Source organism: Chaetura pelagica, unplaced genomic scaffold, assembly GCF_000747805.2.
Source record: "Chaetura pelagica isolate M959 unplaced genomic scaffold, ChaPel_1.0 scaffold169, whole genome shotgun sequence".
Lineage (NCBI taxonomy): Eukaryota > Metazoa > Chordata > Aves > Apodiformes > Apodidae > Chaetura > Chaetura pelagica.
The window spans coordinates 906,140-924,291 of record NW_009954616.1 but is presented as its reverse complement, the minus strand read 5'-3'; the positions used below and the strand labels follow the sequence as shown (position 1 = coordinate 924,291).

Here is an 18,152-nt window from a genome sequence, read left to right as displayed (position 1 = left end):
GCCACCGGGGCGAGCCCGAGATGGGCGACAAGAGCCGCCACGCGCTGGTGCGGAACTGCGTGGACATCGCCACGTCGGACAACCTGACGGACTTCCTGGTGGAGATGGGGTTCCGCATGGACCACGAGTTCGTGGCCAAGGGGCACGTCTTCCGCAAGGGCATCATGAAGATCGTGGTCTACAAGATCTTCCGCATCCTGATGCCCGGGAACACGGAGAGCATCGAGCCGCTCTCCCTCTCCTACCTGGTGGAGCTGAACGTGGTGGCGCCGGCCGGGCAGGACGTGGTGTCCGAGGACATGAGGAACTTTGCCGAGCAGCTGAAGCCGCTCGTGCACCTGGAGAAGATCGACCCCAAGAGGCTGATGTGACTGGAAAAAGCCGGGCAGCTCAGACGTCGGCTTTGTCAGGGGGTGTCGTTCTGAGATGCAGGCGGAGGGGAATCGGAGCAGGGAGAGGGGAATAAAGGGCTGCGTGTCACTCTCCTGCCCGCGGCAGTGGCTGGGTGTTTTTTCCTTTTCTCGTGGATGTAAACAGAAGCGAACACTTCCTTAAATTAATGCCATTCGAAACATCAGTGCAAGCTCATACTGTAAAGTTTCCCTGCTGCTGTTGGGGAGATGCCTGTTAAAAAGCATATTGCTTTTGAACCATCCAAAACCATCAGATTTAGCTGGAATCCTTTGTTCTGTGTTTCCACATCCCACTTCTACGTAGGGACTACACAGCATAAAAGCAATTGTATGTCTGTTTATGGCAGAACAGTAAAGTAACATTAGGTGTAGCAGGAACGGCTAAGATACAAGATGCTTCATAGTTAAACTGTTTCTGATATAACCCAAATTAGGAGTGGGAATAATTTAGCAGTATTACAATTGCAAGATGTTTTTAAATCTCTTAACACTGCTCCATCTTTTTCACTGAGGTTGGCCCCAGCAGGCTTAACCAGAGCAGACTTCTCACACCCATTGACATATTAAACAATTAAGAGCATCAAAAAGCTACTAACTGAACTACCAGTGATTGTGTTTAGGACTTCTCTTGATAGTAGGATGATCAGTTACCCTTCTTCTATTTCAATGATGCAAATAGAGTTCAAACAAAAAAGGGACTGGGACAAAAGCCAGCAGCTTGCCCTTCACAGCAGGCGGCGATTTCACCCCTTGCTGAAGTGCAGGAACATGCCCTACGTGGCCACTCTGCCATCACACAGCTCTCTGGGTAAACAGCTCCAGGCAAAGACCACTCCCACAGAAAGCTTAAAAAAAAGCCTTTTAAGTTGGCAGCTACATTTCAACACGGGAGTTTGGACCAGATCAGCCACGACAGCCAGATTGGTGCTTGCCAAGTGCAGGGTCCCAGGCCCCCCGCTGCTGGGGAGCACAGATCCTGCACACTGGGGTGAGACACCAGGAGGCTGAAAACTCCGTTGGAAGGTCATGGCTGTGTGGAAGCACCCAGGTGACTTCAGTGACTGCTCATGACCTGGACTGGAAATATTTTCTGGAAGGTACAGGCAAGCCTTCGGTTCTTCAGTTCATAGTCAGGCATGACTCACCCTCGTCAGGCAGCACACTGGTCTGGAATTCTTCAGGGTAGTGTTGGAGGGCAGAACTTCCCAGGGGGTGGGAGGGTAGATCCCAGAGCTCTGCCTGTGCCTGGAGCTGAACTCACTGGCTGCTCCGTGATTCAACTGCAGTCCCACCCCAGCAGGTGGGAATCCTCAGGGCTGTTGTCATAGCCTGCCAGTGAAACACTGGTTAGGAATTGCTTGCCACAGACTTCCACGCTCCACAGCTTGTCTCTTGTGACATGAGACGTTAGGAACCCACTGGATCAGAGGAGTTGAACACTGTATGCCAGCTTTTCAAAGGGTATGTATCTTTAAGTACAAAGACACACAGAAAGCAGTAAGTACACAGGTCCTTCCCATTGTGGGTCTGGTATTTTACTTTCCAAGCTTTGAAAGTGGAGAGAAAAATCACAGGTGGCTGATGTTAACGTAATGGTGATAGAAGGTCCCACAGGGAACTTCAGGCAGACTGGCTCAAGCAGGAGTCAGAATGGAAAGTTCCTCACTGAAGTTTTTACACTTCAGATGACCTGACGTCTGACTCACGACTGAAGATGAGTGAGGTCTAAATTGCTTGCCCTAAGTTCTCAAAAATAAAAATAACAATTTAAAATAGTTTTAAAATTATAATCAGTTTAAACTTTAAAAATCACAGCAATCCACACTACCAGCCTTCCTCACTCCATCTGCTGTGCATGCACAGAACAGGCAGGTGTACAGAGAAAAAAAGCTTGCTGCAGCAAAAAGTTACAGCTGGATTTAAATGGACCCTTCCAGGTACCTGATGCTGAAAAAGTGTATCCCTTTTTTTAATCCAAGAAAACACACTTATCTTCTCCTACAAAACTTAGCTTATCTATCTGGAGTCTAAAGATAATAGCAATATTATTAGGAATACACAGTGGTAAATTGCATGGCATAAGCCCAGCTATTCCATCATGCGTAATTTAGGGTCAAATTACATCGCAGCTCATTGCACAGACATCTGCAGCAATGTCCAGCCACTCCTTACTGGATAGTTTCTGTTTTTCAAATCACATACAGAACATAGGAGGCCAAGACTGTGACTGTATTATTTTGGGTTATTTCATTTTGCCAGCTGAAACAGCTGCATTCTTCAAGAGCAGGGCTTGCTCACCTCAGGACACTGTTGCAGTACACGATCCAAGGCCTGATGCTGCTGTGCTTCAGCTAAGTTTTCTTTTTGTGTTCCTTCGACCCATCCCACAGGGAGGTCTGCTGCCTCCCTGGGGCCTGGGTCAGAGATGTTACTAAGAAACTCTCTAGTCTGGTAGGGGCCTCTGACTATTATCTATTACTAGTCATACAGCTTGGAAGTGATGAGATGGAGGACAGAAGTGCCAAAGCAATTAAGAAGGACTTCAAGGCACTGGGGCAATTGGCTGAAGGATCCAGCCCTTATTGGATGAGAAGGGGAACATGGCAACCAGGGATGAAGAGAAGTCTGAGGTACTTTATACCTTCTTCGCCTCCATCATCCATTAGTCAGACCAGCTGCCCTCAGGATATTCAGCCTCCTGAGCTGGAATATAGGGATGGAGAGCAGAACAACCCCCCACAATCCATGAGGATGCAGTCAGAGACCTGCTGCAGCACCTGGACACTCAAAAGTGTATGGGGCAAGATGGGATTCACCCAAGGGTACTGAGAGCTAGCTGAGGAGATTGCCAAGCTTGTCTCCATCATCTACCAACAGTCCCAGATGACTGGAGGTTTGCCAATGTGATGCCCATCTACAAGGAGGGCCTGAAGAAGGATCCTGGGAACTACAGGCCTGTCAGCCTGACCTCAGTACCATCAAAATCATGGAGAGACTCATCTTGAGTGTGCTCGCATGGCAGGTGCAGGACAGACATGGAACCCGGCCCAGCCAGCAGGGGTTCAGGAAAGGCAGGTCCTGCTTGACCAACCTGATCTCCTGCTATGATCAGGTGACCCACCTGGTGGATGAGGGAAGAGCTGTGGATGTTGTCCTTCTGGACTTTGGAAAGGCCTTTGACATCATCTCCCACAGCATCTCCTGGAGAAGCTGGTGGCTCATGGCATAGACAGGTGCACTCTCTGCTGGGTTAAAAACTGGCTGAGCCCAGAGTTGTAGTGAGTGGAGATGGATCCAGCTGGTGGCTGGTCACCAGTGGTGTCCCCCAGGGCTCAGCTTTGAGGCCAGTCTTGTTCAGTATCTTTATTAATGACCTAGATAAGGGGATGGAATGCTTCCAAAGTAAGTTGTAAGTTTGCAGATGAGACTAAGCTGGGAAGACGTGTTGATTTACTTGAGGGTAGGAAGGCTCTGCAGAGAGACCTGGACAGACTGGACTGATGGGCTGGGACCAACTGTGTGAGGTTTAACAAGGCCAAGTGCTGGGTCCTGCACTTTGGTCACAACAACCCCATGCAAAGCTACAGGCTGGGGAAGAGTGGTTGGAAAGCTCCATGGTGGAGAAGGACCTGGGGGTGCAGTTGACAGCCAACTTAACATGAGCCAGCAGTGTGCCCAGGTGACCAAGAAGGCCAGTGCCATCCTGGCCTGCATCATGAATAGTGGGACCAGCAGGAGTAGAGAGGGGATCGTGCCCCTGTACTCAGCACTGGTGAGGCCACACCTGGAGTATTGTGTCCAGTTCTGGGTCCCTCACTACAAGAAGGACATTGAGGTGCTGGAATGTGTCCAGAGGAGGGCTACCAAGCTGGTAGAAGGTCTGGAGAACAAGCCCTGTGAGGAGCAGCTGAGGGAACTGGGATTATTTAGTTTGAAGAAGAGAAGGCTGAAGGGAGACCTCATTGCTCTCTACAACTACCTGAAAGGAGGTTGTAGGGAAGTGGGAGTTGGCCTCTTCTCCCAAGTGAATAATGACAGGACCAGAGGAAATGGCCTGAAGCTGCACCAGGGGAGGCTTAGACTGGATATTAGAATGTCTTTACCGAACAAGTGGTTGGACAGCGGAACAGGCTGCTCAGGGAGGTGTGGAGTCACCATCCCTGGAAGTGTTTAGAGAAATATAGATATAGTGCTTAGTGACATGATTTAAACACTGAATGGGTAATTAGGTTATGGTAGGGGGTTTAGGTTATGGGTGGACTTGATGATCTTCAAGGTCCTTTCCAACCAGGATGTTTCTATGATTCTAAGCTGTTCCTTCAGCCTTGCATACTTATGAGGTTTCTACAAATCTACTGATTACCATATAAAAAGTAGAAACCTCTACATAACAAATAAAGGTAGGATTGCTACTTATCCATTAAGAACCAGGTATTTCTGCTATGATGAAACCTTGCTCTACAGAAGAAGCTTGTCTCAGTTTTAAAAAATTGTTCTTACTTCAGAAGATTTATCTTCTGACATCTCTTAGTCCTGGATCTCTATTCTTATGACGGAAGCTCCCATAATGTTAATTCTGTACAAACAAAGACAAGAGCTGAAATACTCTGGGAATGCTCTATATTAAGACTGTACTGTACAGGAACATCTTTTAGCAAGCCTCTGACAGGCCAGCACAAAATAAGATCTTCAATATATAAATCAATGTGGCATTCAAGTTTTCATCTCAGTAATACAAGCAAACTTCTTTCCTGTTAAATGTTTTCCATATATTATAATACTGCATATAACTTTATCCATGATCTAAAAGTTGCTTAAAAAGCAAACATTTTAGGCTACTTTCTCCAAAGCACTGAACATTAAAAATAACTACAAACCAGGATTTTTCTTTGTAATTTTTAATAGTTTTCACTTTTAAATACTGGTTTTAAATTTGTGATTGTAACATGGAAGAGCCAACTTCTTTGAATTTTTAAAACTTACCATTAGGATCATAAAGCTATTATAGAACAAACAGTTACACTCTACACACTCCAGGTACTCAAAAATATGATTCATGTTTTAGGTCTGTAGATGAACAGTGGCAATTCAAATACAGCATTATCTGTACAACTTGACAAAATACAGGTGGACAATCTGATTAAAGAGAATCTGCACAACTTCAAATAAGCCAGCTCAGCCCAATTAAGTAAAAAGTAATATTTTTCAAAGTGCATCACATTTTTCAGAGATAAATTTGTCAAAATAAGACGTTCAGGTTCTCAAGACAGGATAACACAGGATAAAAATTACCATCTCTTCCTCATTTCTAACTCAAGTTCTATCAAGTAATTTCCTTCAGATCTAGTTTGGGACTGTCCAGATTCTCCAGATGGACACAGATATTCAGAGAATGGTATCTCTGAAGGAGAGGACTGCTGTGTTCTCTGCCCTTCAAACTGGTTCAACTTATAAAAGCACCCATTCTAGAGTCAGGAGCTGCTTCTGCAAAGACCACCACAGCTGTATAAATACCACCAATCACTAACAGCAAGAAGTGAACTCAGTGCACAGGTAAGTGGCAGTGACTCAAGAGGTATGGGCTCATGAGAGAGGGAAATTTTATAAAACCATAAAAGATCCCTTTCCAGATGAAAAGATTTAAGGGCTACTTGCACACAGACAGTCTTGAGGCCTACAGAGAACTTCCTTTTAAAAATTTGGGTTTAGGTAGATCAATTAATACCGATTTCTCCATCTTGCAACTCCTTGCTTATTCTTTAGAAGCCTCTTAAAACTCTTATTGGGCAGGGCTAGCTGTAGTGAAGTACCAGTGCCTGTATCTGAAAGTAAAACATATTCTTTACAAATAGTATCTGTAGTGTAATTTTATTTACAGAATAAATCGCAAAAGTACATCACATTTAGTGCAAATGCAACTAATGATATAAGTTTATATACTGCTTTGTAAACTTTCCATACATTTGTAAAATAAAGCTATCCAATGAAATTAATAAACTTGCCTGTGTTCCAACAATTACCAGAAATGGCAAATAAGGAGTTTAACTCTTCATATTTTGGATTTATTTCTTGTTTTGAAGTTCCCATCAGTGGCTATGGTAGAATGAACCATTGCTTGGTTGATTGTAAAAAGATGAAGTGCATCTGAGGTATAAGATTTTTTTTTTTTTAACATTGTGATATAAAATGCTCACTGGTGATATAGTAAACATGTACAAATTTTCATCTTATTTGCCTTACTAGCATTACCATATAGGCACTTTTCTACATATTCAAATTAACAGAACAACTCTGTAATAAGGCATATTCCATGCACACCATAAGAAAAAGGCAAATAAAAAGGGAAGAGTTATGGGGCATGAAATCTGCATGCATGTTTAATCATGTTCTATGTACGATTTCATCTCTACAGAGAAGGTGAACAGATGAAGTTTTTCAACAATCTGCAGATCACATTTAATCATTTACCAAATCTCCATTAAGTTACTATATAATATTTATTTTCAAGCACCTATCACACTATATCAAATAAAGACTTTCAGCTTTCTCTTGAAAAAAATATATCTGAAACCTTGTTCTCAAGATACACAGGTTAGTGAAACACCGAGCAGTCTTGGAAGAGTTTCCAACAATGGGACATGTATAAAAGACCTCAAAGTCAGTACCAGTCTGCCACAGTCCTCTTTGAATGAATATCCCCAGAATCAAAGGCAGGCACATGTCTGACATTTAAATTCTCACAGCAACTAAAGGGAACTTTCCAGTAAAAACTATAGCTCTGATGGGTTTTTGATCAAGAGGCAAATAATTTTCTACATGAGCCTCACAGCATGGCTTTATTAACATGAAAAAAAAACATGCAGGATCCAAAAATCAGGTTCTCATCCTCACTCTAGACTGGGAATGTTGTCTTATGTAGTCCAAATTACTTCAACATATATTCTAGTGTACCTTCTCACAGCTTCAGGAAAGCCCTGGACATCATGCAAGAAAGCAGTCCACATACAGCATGGACAGATGACTTCTGGCTTTCAGGCAGCCTCTTGCCCTCTCATACAGAATCTCCATAGATATTTCTGGATCATGTTTAATAACAAAAATTCTGTAGCACATATTGCATAACTAAAAAATACAATAGAAATATAAAGATATCTGGAAAAAAAAAAAAAAGCTTTTCACACTCTTACTCCTTCAGAACCAAAGATCTTCATAAGAGTAAGACAATACAAAAGGCAAAGTCATAATGATATTGACAGCCCTCAGTTATAAACTGACATTTTCTGTAACAAGATGATTCATTATAGAAACCAGCAGCAATGAACTGTGATTATACAAAGCAAAACAAAACCTGCCAATAAGTCACATAGGCTTTGCTGAAGTCCTTCTCCTTCCACCAAAATACCGCATAGATTTTTGTGCATATAAAGCACATACAGGATGCTATATGTGCATTTGTCTTTTGTGCTTTTTAGACATGCACAAAAACTGTGTGATATCTTAGGAAGGCTGACAGTGAAATTCTGCAAGTTCTTTAAAAGTAAAGCAGTAATCCCCATTGGTAATTCAAAGTTGTATGTGTTCTTCTAAAGCAAGCAAATAAAAATAGAGCCATATACATGTTATCAATACATGTATTTATAACTACACTTTGATTCAGCAAGAAAAGTTAGCAGGAGAGAGCTAGTGTTAAAATATTCAGCCTCATGGTGTTGCAAGACTTCTTCACTTCCGTATACAAAGCCTAGAACTTGGGCTATTAAAAAGACTGTAGATCCTTCGTTCCAGAATGGAGTGCTCTATGCATGGTCACTTCTCCAAAGTGGAATGCTCACTCAGTCTCGTTCTTAGCACTGCAGGTAAACAAGGACAAAAATACAACACTGAAAGGTTTACACTAATAGGAAAACAACAGCTTGTTAAACACATTGAATAATATCAGCACTGCTATGATCATGTTTGAACTGTTTGCACTTGACAGCCGTGTTCTTAATGGTTCACCTACATTATTTCCCTAACTATAAAATTAAAAGAGCGAATCATTACAGGGTCACCTGCTACAGAGGGATCAAATTACTATGACTTTGAAGTCTGACATAATGAACAGAACCAAAACCAGAGGTACCCTGTGTCATAAGTAGAAAAAGCAATAAAAACTGATTTTCAGGTCATACTGTAATCCTACATTACATACTGTAATACTGTAAAACTACCAAATGGAATCAAATGGTTTGACACTAGTTGTACATAATGAAGTATATAGCAAGAGTCTACGCTAACATTAAGCAAAGCCTTACTTACCACTAAGGCAGATGTCTGACATTCAAACAGCCCCAGAAGTGATAAATAATTCACCTTTTAATGTCATATAATCATTTAAATGTTAAATCAATTTTATATTAGCCCAATGACCTAAACCATTAAAAAACATCTATTTACTTCATAGTACAGAGGAAAGCATCTGTAAAACATTTCTCTCTTAGGCTCATCAGAAAGGCTAAAAATCTAAGTCACAGCTTTTAAAACACTCCAGTAATTGACAATGATCTGCTGGAAAAGTTCCATTAAAAAAAATTCTAGATCAAAACTAATCTGCCAATATAAATGATCTGAACTTCATAATATTCTGTCAAATATGCAATTATAAGTAGAATTTAAGGTATCAAAACCTTATGATCTTCTACAGAAACTTCAGTATGTATTTTTTTCAGACTAAGTGTGACTTGTACAGCCCTTATTTTTCATGCTTATAATACACACAAATTATATGAATGTTTTAAAAAGTATACTTCATACATATATTGAAACTAACCACTGAATTAATGCTAATAATTGTATTTCCAGATTGCATACTTTGGCCTTAAATTTAAATAGTAAATTAAGAATGTAAAAAATGAATGTGTACCTGCTAACACTAGAATAAAATAGGCTTTCCTGCTGTTTTTTCTTGCACATATGATGTAAATCGCTTCAAGAATTTCGGATATTCTCGTCTTGCCACTGCCCGTAACACTGATGCTGGTGCCCACCCTCCTGGGTTCACTAGGAGTAAACAGGAGGAAAGACACTGAAATACAGCAAATCTACTAAAGGCTAGAAAAGAATATTTGACATCCTGAAACAGGAAAGAGCAATGATTGGCAGATTTTTTTTTATTTTTATTGCTTTACAGCTTGTATTGCAGCACTTTCTACTTAATACTCAATCTCAGCCCAGTTCTGTGACATCACTACTTAGAAAACATTAAACACGATGTGCTGTGAGTCTTTGGGGAATGTCCAGAGGGGAGGTGATATTCTCTAAGAACTTCCAACAAACAACAGAGAGATATGAGATACTTGTTTCAAAGGAAACCAGAATCAGTCTTAACTTCCAATAAATTATGCATTTTTCTGCAGCATTGTTACATAGCCAATGTCTTACAAATTATTTTTAAAGCACTTTAAATAAAATTCAAACTGACTCTAAATTATGCTTCAATTTACACTTCTCAAAAGGAAACAAAATGGCTCACCCCAGAGTTTATCATATAGTACAATTTGTACAGGATTTAACACAAATTACATCAATCCTATAGGGCAAACATTTACTGAACCACTTTTTCAGATTTTGACTCTTTAAGCCATGTAACAGGTTGTTAAAAGTAACAAGCATGCAAGCTACTCTGAAGAGTGTTTTGTGGCTAGCAGGAGAGGAGCTAATAAGTATGCAGCTCCAATACTACAACACACAGCTAAATACTGGGCACTGTAATAAAGCAGTTTGGCTTTGGCCACTTTTCAGTCAATACCAAGGGTTCCATCAGTTTAAAAAGTAAAGAAAAATGTAGACTAAATCATACAGCTTGCTAACATCCTCATACAAAATGTGTAACTGTAAGAACTGTTATCTTTTCTTACATGCAGCTTTTCAGCCTACCAAGATAACTCAGAGGAAAACAAATTACAGCAATATACAATACAAACATAGCACTAAGGAACCTAAAAGCTATGCCGAGTCATCCCAGTTGCAGATATTTCTTCTGCCCACCCTGCTCCACCCCAGTGAGAGCTGAGCTCCACACCACTTCCATTTACTCCTCCCAGAATACATATGCTATACACAAATTTAACAGAAAACTGCGCCAACACTGCACTCTGTATTCAGTTCCCCAGAATTAGCATATACCATGAATGTCATACTGAAAAATTTTAGACTTACCATTAGCTACATAAGTGATCTTGCATAGGATGTTGTCCCTGCTTATTTCCTTATTTCCCTCTGGTGGGCTTACTAAAGTCTGACAAATCATAGCAATATTTATTTTGGCACGGACACATCGATTGTTCAGCTGCCAAAAAAATGAAACATTTGTAAGCCTCAAATTGCATTTATTTCAGCATACTTGACTGGTAACGTTTTAATTTGCTGTGAAGTCTAATACACCACAGAAGGTCTGTTTCTGACAGTTTGCATTCTAGCACTACATGGATGTAATATCAGAGAGAGAAAAGAAAGGTACATGGTGAACAGGGAAAGGGTTAAACTAAGCTGCCTGAATCTCAGGTTTCTGCTTGCTAAATATTTATTACAAGTGAATTACTTCAATTATGTAGCAGCATTTAGTAACTTTTCTCTTGTAAGCAGGCTATAGCACAGCAATCTGCACAGAAACAATGCGAAGAAAATAATCATTACTACTATCTGAAGGAACCAAGGAAGAACTGTGTAAGGTTGGATCCAGGTGATCTTTAAGGTCCCTCCCAACCCTAGCCATTCTATAATTCTATGATTAACAGATTCCATATTTTCAGTTATATAAGCCTACTCCTACAATGACAAATCTGAAGAGTTATTGATTTGATTCTGTTCAAAATAACTGCAATTCTTTAAAATGTTTTCACATCTCCAGAAATTTTGCTTCCATTCTACTCCAACACCTCAGATCTGTTCAGTTAAGGCAGGAAAGCTTTTGGCTCAAAATTACTTCATCAAGTCATTGTATCACCTGGTTTAAATAAACTGTATTTTTGCATAACTCCCACCTCCTTCACACTAGTATTGCACATGCATGGCCACACCATCATCATCATAATCATCATAAAGTATCTTAAAAGCAGAAATTGACTGAATGAAAACAGTACTTACAGGAGCGCTGTCATGCTCCACAGAGAAATTGCACACAATCCACGTCTCAGGATCATTTTCACTGAATGCTGGTATCTTTTTGATGGCAGACAAATATAGCACATCCCTTTGAGAAGCAGGCCACACCCTCTGCAGAGAAACACTTCAGTATAAGCTTTTTCAGTTTTGCAAATTAAGTACTTACTAGCCTTACATAAAGGAAAAAACGAGCAAGGCAAACCAGGTCAGTCATGTTATTTAAGCAAAATTTTCTTCAAGTTAGTAATTTCATTTTCAAAACTGAAGCAGGGCATAGCTATTGACCAGCTGTGTATCCAGTTATAAAGCTACGCTTAATTTAAAAATAATTAAGGCAAAAGCTTAATGCCTTTCAAGTGCAGGAAGCCAAGCTGCAATGACTTTCTCTGTAGACAAACAGGATTATAAATAGATGCACTGACAGTTACTATGTCTCCAGAGAGACAGAGGGAGAGAAATATTTAAAAAAATATAATTTTAAAAAGCTACTACTTCAGTAACAGAGATACAGTAAATATATATTATGTAAGCAGAAGTTTCAAAGGCAAAATATCTAATAAAATAAGAAAATATACAAAAGCCATTTTCCCGACACCTAGTTGGGGAAAAAAATGTCTAGATTTTATCACAACACTGTACAGTCTGTAGACCTGTCTTATCATGAATCCTCTGTTACAGAAGTTTTGAGGTAACCACATTACTGGTAAAATTGTTACAGAAAAATATTTGCTTAAATATTTGAGTATATTAATACTTGGAATCCTGCAAGATGAAAGATGAATCTACACTTCATTCCTGGTTTTTTTGACTTTAGAGCAGTTAGGTTCCAATTCAAATAAACACTTTGGTAAAGCTACACCAGAACTGGCTGCAGGGGAAGAGGAGGGGAACAAGGTTATATAAACATATGAACAAATGTTGTACCAGTAATTATATCACCTTGTAGTGCAAATGTGCATATCAACTAATTGTGGGCAACCATAGCTTGCATTATACCAACAAAACACATGATACAGTGGTATGGACATCTTCCCTGCAGTCAGCATTGATTCATTGCTTCCATTTGCTTTGATGACTCTTGCTTGCTGGCAGTGATATATTTAGGGATTAAAAACAGCCCTCATTTGTTATTGCAAACTCTATTAGACAGATGCATGACGAATTATGCTATCAAGACAAGTTTGAAAAATTGACAGTTGTAGTTTACCAGAGACCTTCCAAAATGTTGTTCTCAACAGTATCTTAAATTGTTAAGCCACTGAAGTATTCCAGAGTATGATTAGAATATATATTGCCCAGACTGTATCAGTAAGGTTTGCATACAGTTGAAGTGTTATTACCTTATGTGTCTGGTAAATGATGATTGCATTATCAGCTAAATTTTCCACAACATGGAAATTTTCAATTGTTGCTAGAAGAAGAGAGTAAAAAAAAAAAATCCATCAGTAAACAAGGACAGACATTAGGTCAGTGTTATAAACAATATCCTTGCTGATAAGCAAGCAAAGCTTAAGAACCAATTCCTTACTTTCCCAGTCATTACGAACATCAACGTTCCAGAAGTAGTGGCAAACTTCATGCCCTGTTACCCCTTTAACAGCATGGGTTGCTTTCAAAGGATCTAAAACAATACCATTCTCTTCCACCTCTCTTCTGTATACCTATTGCCAAATACAAAGAAGGAAATGTAGAACAGAATTTGTCAACGTTGTTCATGATTTAATTGTTTAAAATGTTATTAGTTTTTTTTTAAAAAAAACACTTACATAGAACACATGAATAATTTCCTGTATCAATGTTCTCTGGTAACTACCTATGCAGGCATTCTTTCATAGAATCACAGAATGGTTTGGGTTGGAAGGCACTGCAAAATTCACCTAGTGCCCACCCCCCTGCATGGGAAGGGACACCTCCCCCTAGACCAGATTGCTCAAAGCCCCATCCAACCTGGCCTTGACTACTTCCAGGGAGGGGGCATCCACAGCTTCCCTGGGGTAGAATATGGCATGGCAATTCACTTTAAAATACCAATATTGTAAGAAATTCTATTCCAAAACTGACTAAGCTGTCACTATGCACAAGTATCCACACAAGCTTGGTAGGGCAGCCAACACAGTAACTTGCTACTCTGTAACATTTTCATACATTCCATTTACATATCATTTTGATACCAAGTGTGAAGTAGGAGAGAATGAGAAAGGAATCTGCAAAGACAAAGCTAATTTAAGAGTTACACAGGATTTTGTATGATTAGATAGATTAGCAGCCTCAACTCTTTTAGACTTCAGTCCTAACTTAATGCTATTTTCAGATAGAAGTTTTTAAAAGCCTAACTTGCTCAGGGATAGCTTTCCCAGAGAATCATAGAATCATTTACATTGGAAAATACCCTTAAGATCATTGAATGCAACTGTAAATCTAACACTGCCAAGTCTACCAGAAAGTTTTTGTCTTCACAGAATATCATCTTACATCAATTAAACAAAACCTCAAACATTTACCTTCATTTCTCCTTCTTCTACCACTAGCTGCCAATTGGCATCTCCTCCTACATCTTGCAAGGAATATGTCATATGGTTTTGTACCATCTCTTCCACCTAGAACAAAAAAAATAAACAAACAAAACAACAGATTTTTAACTCATTCCTTCCATCTTTCTTTGGCTGAGACTTTACAGTACTGGAAGTCACAAGTCAATACTTCAAATCCTGTGCAGGAGCTGACATTGGACAACAGAGCTTTCTATTAGAGGTTAAGAACAAATAGGTCTAGCCTTCAAAAACAAAAGCCAAAACCTTGATTCAACTTCCAGTTTAATTCTATATAGGTACTTCCTGTCCTTCCTTTCCACCTCCAAACTCAAGTGTCTCTATTTCTACCTAAGAGAGTTTCATTTCAGCATACAGGAGCTCCAGGTATCTCTAAATAGAATTACAATGCACTGCAAGATATTTACTAAAGAGCATTTAAAAACCTGAATGAAAGTGGGGGGATGAGGAGGAAAGCAGGCAAGCTCTAAAAAAGTGAATGCATATCAAAAGTTATTTTGGAAGAGGAGCAAAGGAAAATGTCATGAGCAAAGCATGCCTATTCTGTTTCACGGGCATCTTTGCACAGTTGCCAGCTAGAAAAGAAGAACATAAATACTTGCATTAAAAAAAAATTATGAAGAATTGGAGACTCTACTATCATAAAAATCTAATTATTTAGCTGAGAGCTGTGTGCTTTTCTTAAAGGCCAAATATTTGATACATTTTAATCGAGCTAGTGAATACCTAATTTTTAAATTCCATATAATATGCCAGGACAGGAAATGAATTTTCATTTTAAATCTGCAATCTTATGCTTCTTTGGTTTTCCCACCCCTTTCCAAATCCCACTCGCCCCCAAATAAAAACGTAAGCAAAAATACAAGATATCATTGTTGCATAATGTGACAAGTCCTGGCAACACTTTTAATAACTTTTTTTCCACCATAAGTAGGTAACTACTAGAACTTGTCACAGCAGGTAGGTCCACGAGACTGACACCATTTTCCTGAATTACTAGAAACACCCATTTTTTTTCAAAATGAAAAGCACTACAAGCAAAGGTTAGTTAATTGACAACAATGATTAGTTTAAGAAATGCACAAGCACAGGATTAAATCTCTAAACCCATAAATGTTTTTGCACAATTTATAAAAATATGAAGCCTAGTGTGCATAAAAATAACAAAAAAATTGAGCAAATAGTACAATAAAAAGCAAGTTTAAAGAATACTAATGATCTTTTTCTGATATAATGTTGAAAAATGTTACTTTTAGTTTAAAGCAGTAACTTTGTTTGTACTACATACTCCATGGGCAATACACTTAAGACTAGGAAGAAAAAAGGTAATTGTATTGTCAAAATCCTCAAAGTACAACATCAAAACAAAATCCACTAGATGGAAATTCTAGTTTATCCTACTTTAACTATAGACTTTTCTAAAAAAGCCAAAGTTATCAGTCCAGTTTTTTTGTTTTTTCTTTGGGGTTTGTTATAATGAACTAAAAACACACAAGATTTCTATTTCTGCTTTTACACAGGTCATCTGTTCCCACCAGTTACTAGCAAGTTTCCTACAAAAGATTTGTTTATTTATTTTCCCAGTGAAACAATGACAATACAAATCCAAACCAGGTAAGAAGGTGGGTATTTAAATATCCAATTTACTAGCTCTAGGTCACACTTCTTTCAGAAAGGAATCCTTTTCCATGCTGCCAGCGTTTACCTGCAACACCTTCAGGTCTCTGTGTCTCTTCTCTGCTAGTTCTATTAAGGACAAAGATAGCTTTTACAGGTTTGGTTTTGTCATTTGCTACTTTATGCTAAATCCAGAGGGATGCGTGGAACAGCAAGAAAAGAAGAGAATTAGGCATCCACAGGAGAGCAATCTAAACAGTTTCTTACTTCTGCCTCACCAAGGAACTGCAGTACATGCCCTGTGCATACTACCTGTCCAAACTGTATGTAATTCACACACTGCACTATTATTATTAATCTGCACTTATTTCAGAGGCACAGAGTCAAGATTCACAGCTTCTTTCCCACCAGGAAGGCCAAACTATTACCTCTGGGTTCCTGGCTGGCTACAAGAACAGTCTGCAAAAATACTGCTAAGCTGCATGCCATGCAGCCTTGGCCTGAACATTAAGTTGAAAGTTCCTCACTTCGAAGACTCTCAGAACAGCTAAATCTATTTTAAAATTTTTTAAAAGACACTAATCTACAAAACATCTACAGCGTTTTAAACCCACAATCTCCCACTCAACTAGCAGAGACGAATGCCTTTCTAGAGACACACTAAGAATCAGCTCCCATCAGAATATATGCTTTTATTTCCCAATCTTAAAAACAAGGTTTTAAGTTTCTAGTTGACCATTTAGTATCAAAATCCCATTTGTATGAACGAAGCCTAGAAACAAGTCACATTTACTCAGAATCAAGATACTAGTTTGCCTTTCCAAAAGCCAAATAGTCAGCCTGCAGACAGAGGTCAATTAATAAGGTCAAGAGCAGGCTGCCAGCAGAAGAAGGTACACTGCTTTTCTCTTCACACTCTGCTGTGTTTCACATGCTTGTCCAGTAGTAATGAAGCTCCACAGCAGGTGGACTGACTTGTTGATCGGGCAAAAATTTGTTCTAGGGAAAATACTGGTGGGGGGGCAGTAGAGAGGCAGGGGAATGTGTGGGGGAAGAGTATTTTCCTGTAAGTTAAGATCATCTTCCTTTCTGCAATAAGCCCATCGGCTTCAAACTGCATTTGAAAACACTCAGAAGTAACTCTTCCCTAGTACCATCTATGCAGCAGCTGAAAAGAGCAATGGCTTGAGCCCACTCCATTTGATCCTGGTCCTTAAGGTCAATGTACATTATTGTGATAAGAATCTGGCCAACCTCAGGTATGTTTTTAAATTATTTGAGTTTCAGCCACACTACTGCTCTGATACTCAGGTTTATCATATTATGCCCAAATGTTATCACAGGCATAAAAAAGAGGTGGAAATGAGGAGGCCTGGATATTTTACCAACTATGAGTTTCCCTTACACTGCACTGTCTACATACCCATAGCCTGACAAACAGTTCCTATTTTTGGAATCAAAAGTGCTTTCTATTACTTAATTTCCCTCCTCCTTCCAAGAAAAAAGAAACTAGAAAAATGAACTTGACTACTACACTGCCAGTAAATGAACCTACAGTGTTGTGCAATATGACCTGCATAGTTTTTCCCTTGCATAAGTTCACATTTCAGAAATTGATTGCAAAAGGTCAAAGCAAGTGTTGGGATTTCAGACCAATAAGCAAGTCTTTAAGTGTTAGGGTCCTGCTCATAAAGCTGGCAATAAGGTCTGCAGATGGTATGATTCCAGGCTCTGTTCACCAAAAGAAAACCCATTTCTTCTCTTTGAAAAAGCACACTGCTTGCAGTATTAGTTAATAATTAAAAAAAATAAAAGCAACAGATCCCGGAAGGAAGTTTCATATTCACAGTCACATATGAACCACAACAGAGGGTAAATATTGGCATGCATGCCATGTCTGAACAACATTGAGAATACAGAGCAAACATGAACTCACCTATCTAATTCTACTCTAAGCTGTGATCTTCAGAGCAAGCACCTAGGTTAATTTTGTACATTACTGGAAGATGTCACTGTGACTACACTGACATATTGAATAAGTGAGACTTTTCTGAAGGATAAGTAAATATATTGAAAATCTTCAGTAAAAATTCTTGTACCCACAAGGTTGTTTGTCAACAACATACTTTATGACCTTTCAGTCACAAAATTAGCTGTAAAGGTAAACAATTATTATAATGAACCTTAATATTTAGCATCTTAATGTCATTACAAACAAATGTTAAAGACAAAAATCAAGCCCTTGATTTAAAAGGAAGAAAAACTATTCAATTTGAAGCAAAGACCATCTCCAACCCACACAAACAAGTGTTATTCTGCTTTTATTACCATCAGAAATGCAAAACTTCCAAATCGTAGACATTTTTACTAAAACTACTGAATTAAATCCAACAGTTTCACAAGATCTGGGCCTCTGCACAAATGATATGCA

The 18,152-nt window shown here is 39.2% G+C and overlaps 2 protein-coding genes across 2 annotated transcripts in view; one reads left to right on the top strand and one right to left on the bottom strand.

Moving 5' to 3' along the window:
* Positions 1 to 7: 7 nt before the first annotated feature.
* MED18 (mediator complex subunit 18) lies at positions 8 to 386 on the top strand. The gene has a single exon (XM_010005547.1). The coding sequence runs from the start codon at positions 21 to 23 to the stop codon at positions 369 to 371; it is 351 nt and encodes a 116-aa protein (XP_010003849.1). The 5' UTR covers positions 8 to 20; the 3' UTR covers positions 372 to 386.
* A 7,213-nt stretch (positions 387 to 7,599) lies between these two features.
* COL4A3BP (collagen, type IV, alpha 3 (Goodpasture antigen) binding protein) overlaps positions 7,600 to 18,152 on the bottom strand; it is a 74,243-nt gene continuing 63,690 nt past the window's right edge. Inside the window, exons 11-17 of the mRNA XM_010005558.1 lie at positions 14,057 to 14,152; positions 13,084 to 13,216; positions 12,896 to 12,966; positions 11,538 to 11,666; positions 10,611 to 10,740; positions 9,316 to 9,452; positions 7,600 to 8,263 (exon numbers count right to left, since the gene is read on the bottom strand). Of these exons, the coding sequence (XP_010003860.1) occupies positions 9,325 to 9,452; positions 10,611 to 10,740; positions 11,538 to 11,666; positions 12,896 to 12,966; positions 13,084 to 13,216; positions 14,057 to 14,152 (687 nt within the window). The 3' untranslated portion in view covers positions 7,600 to 8,263; positions 9,316 to 9,324. The remainder of the gene's footprint in view (positions 8,264 to 9,315; positions 9,453 to 10,610; positions 10,741 to 11,537; positions 11,667 to 12,895; positions 12,967 to 13,083; positions 13,217 to 14,056; positions 14,153 to 18,152) is intronic.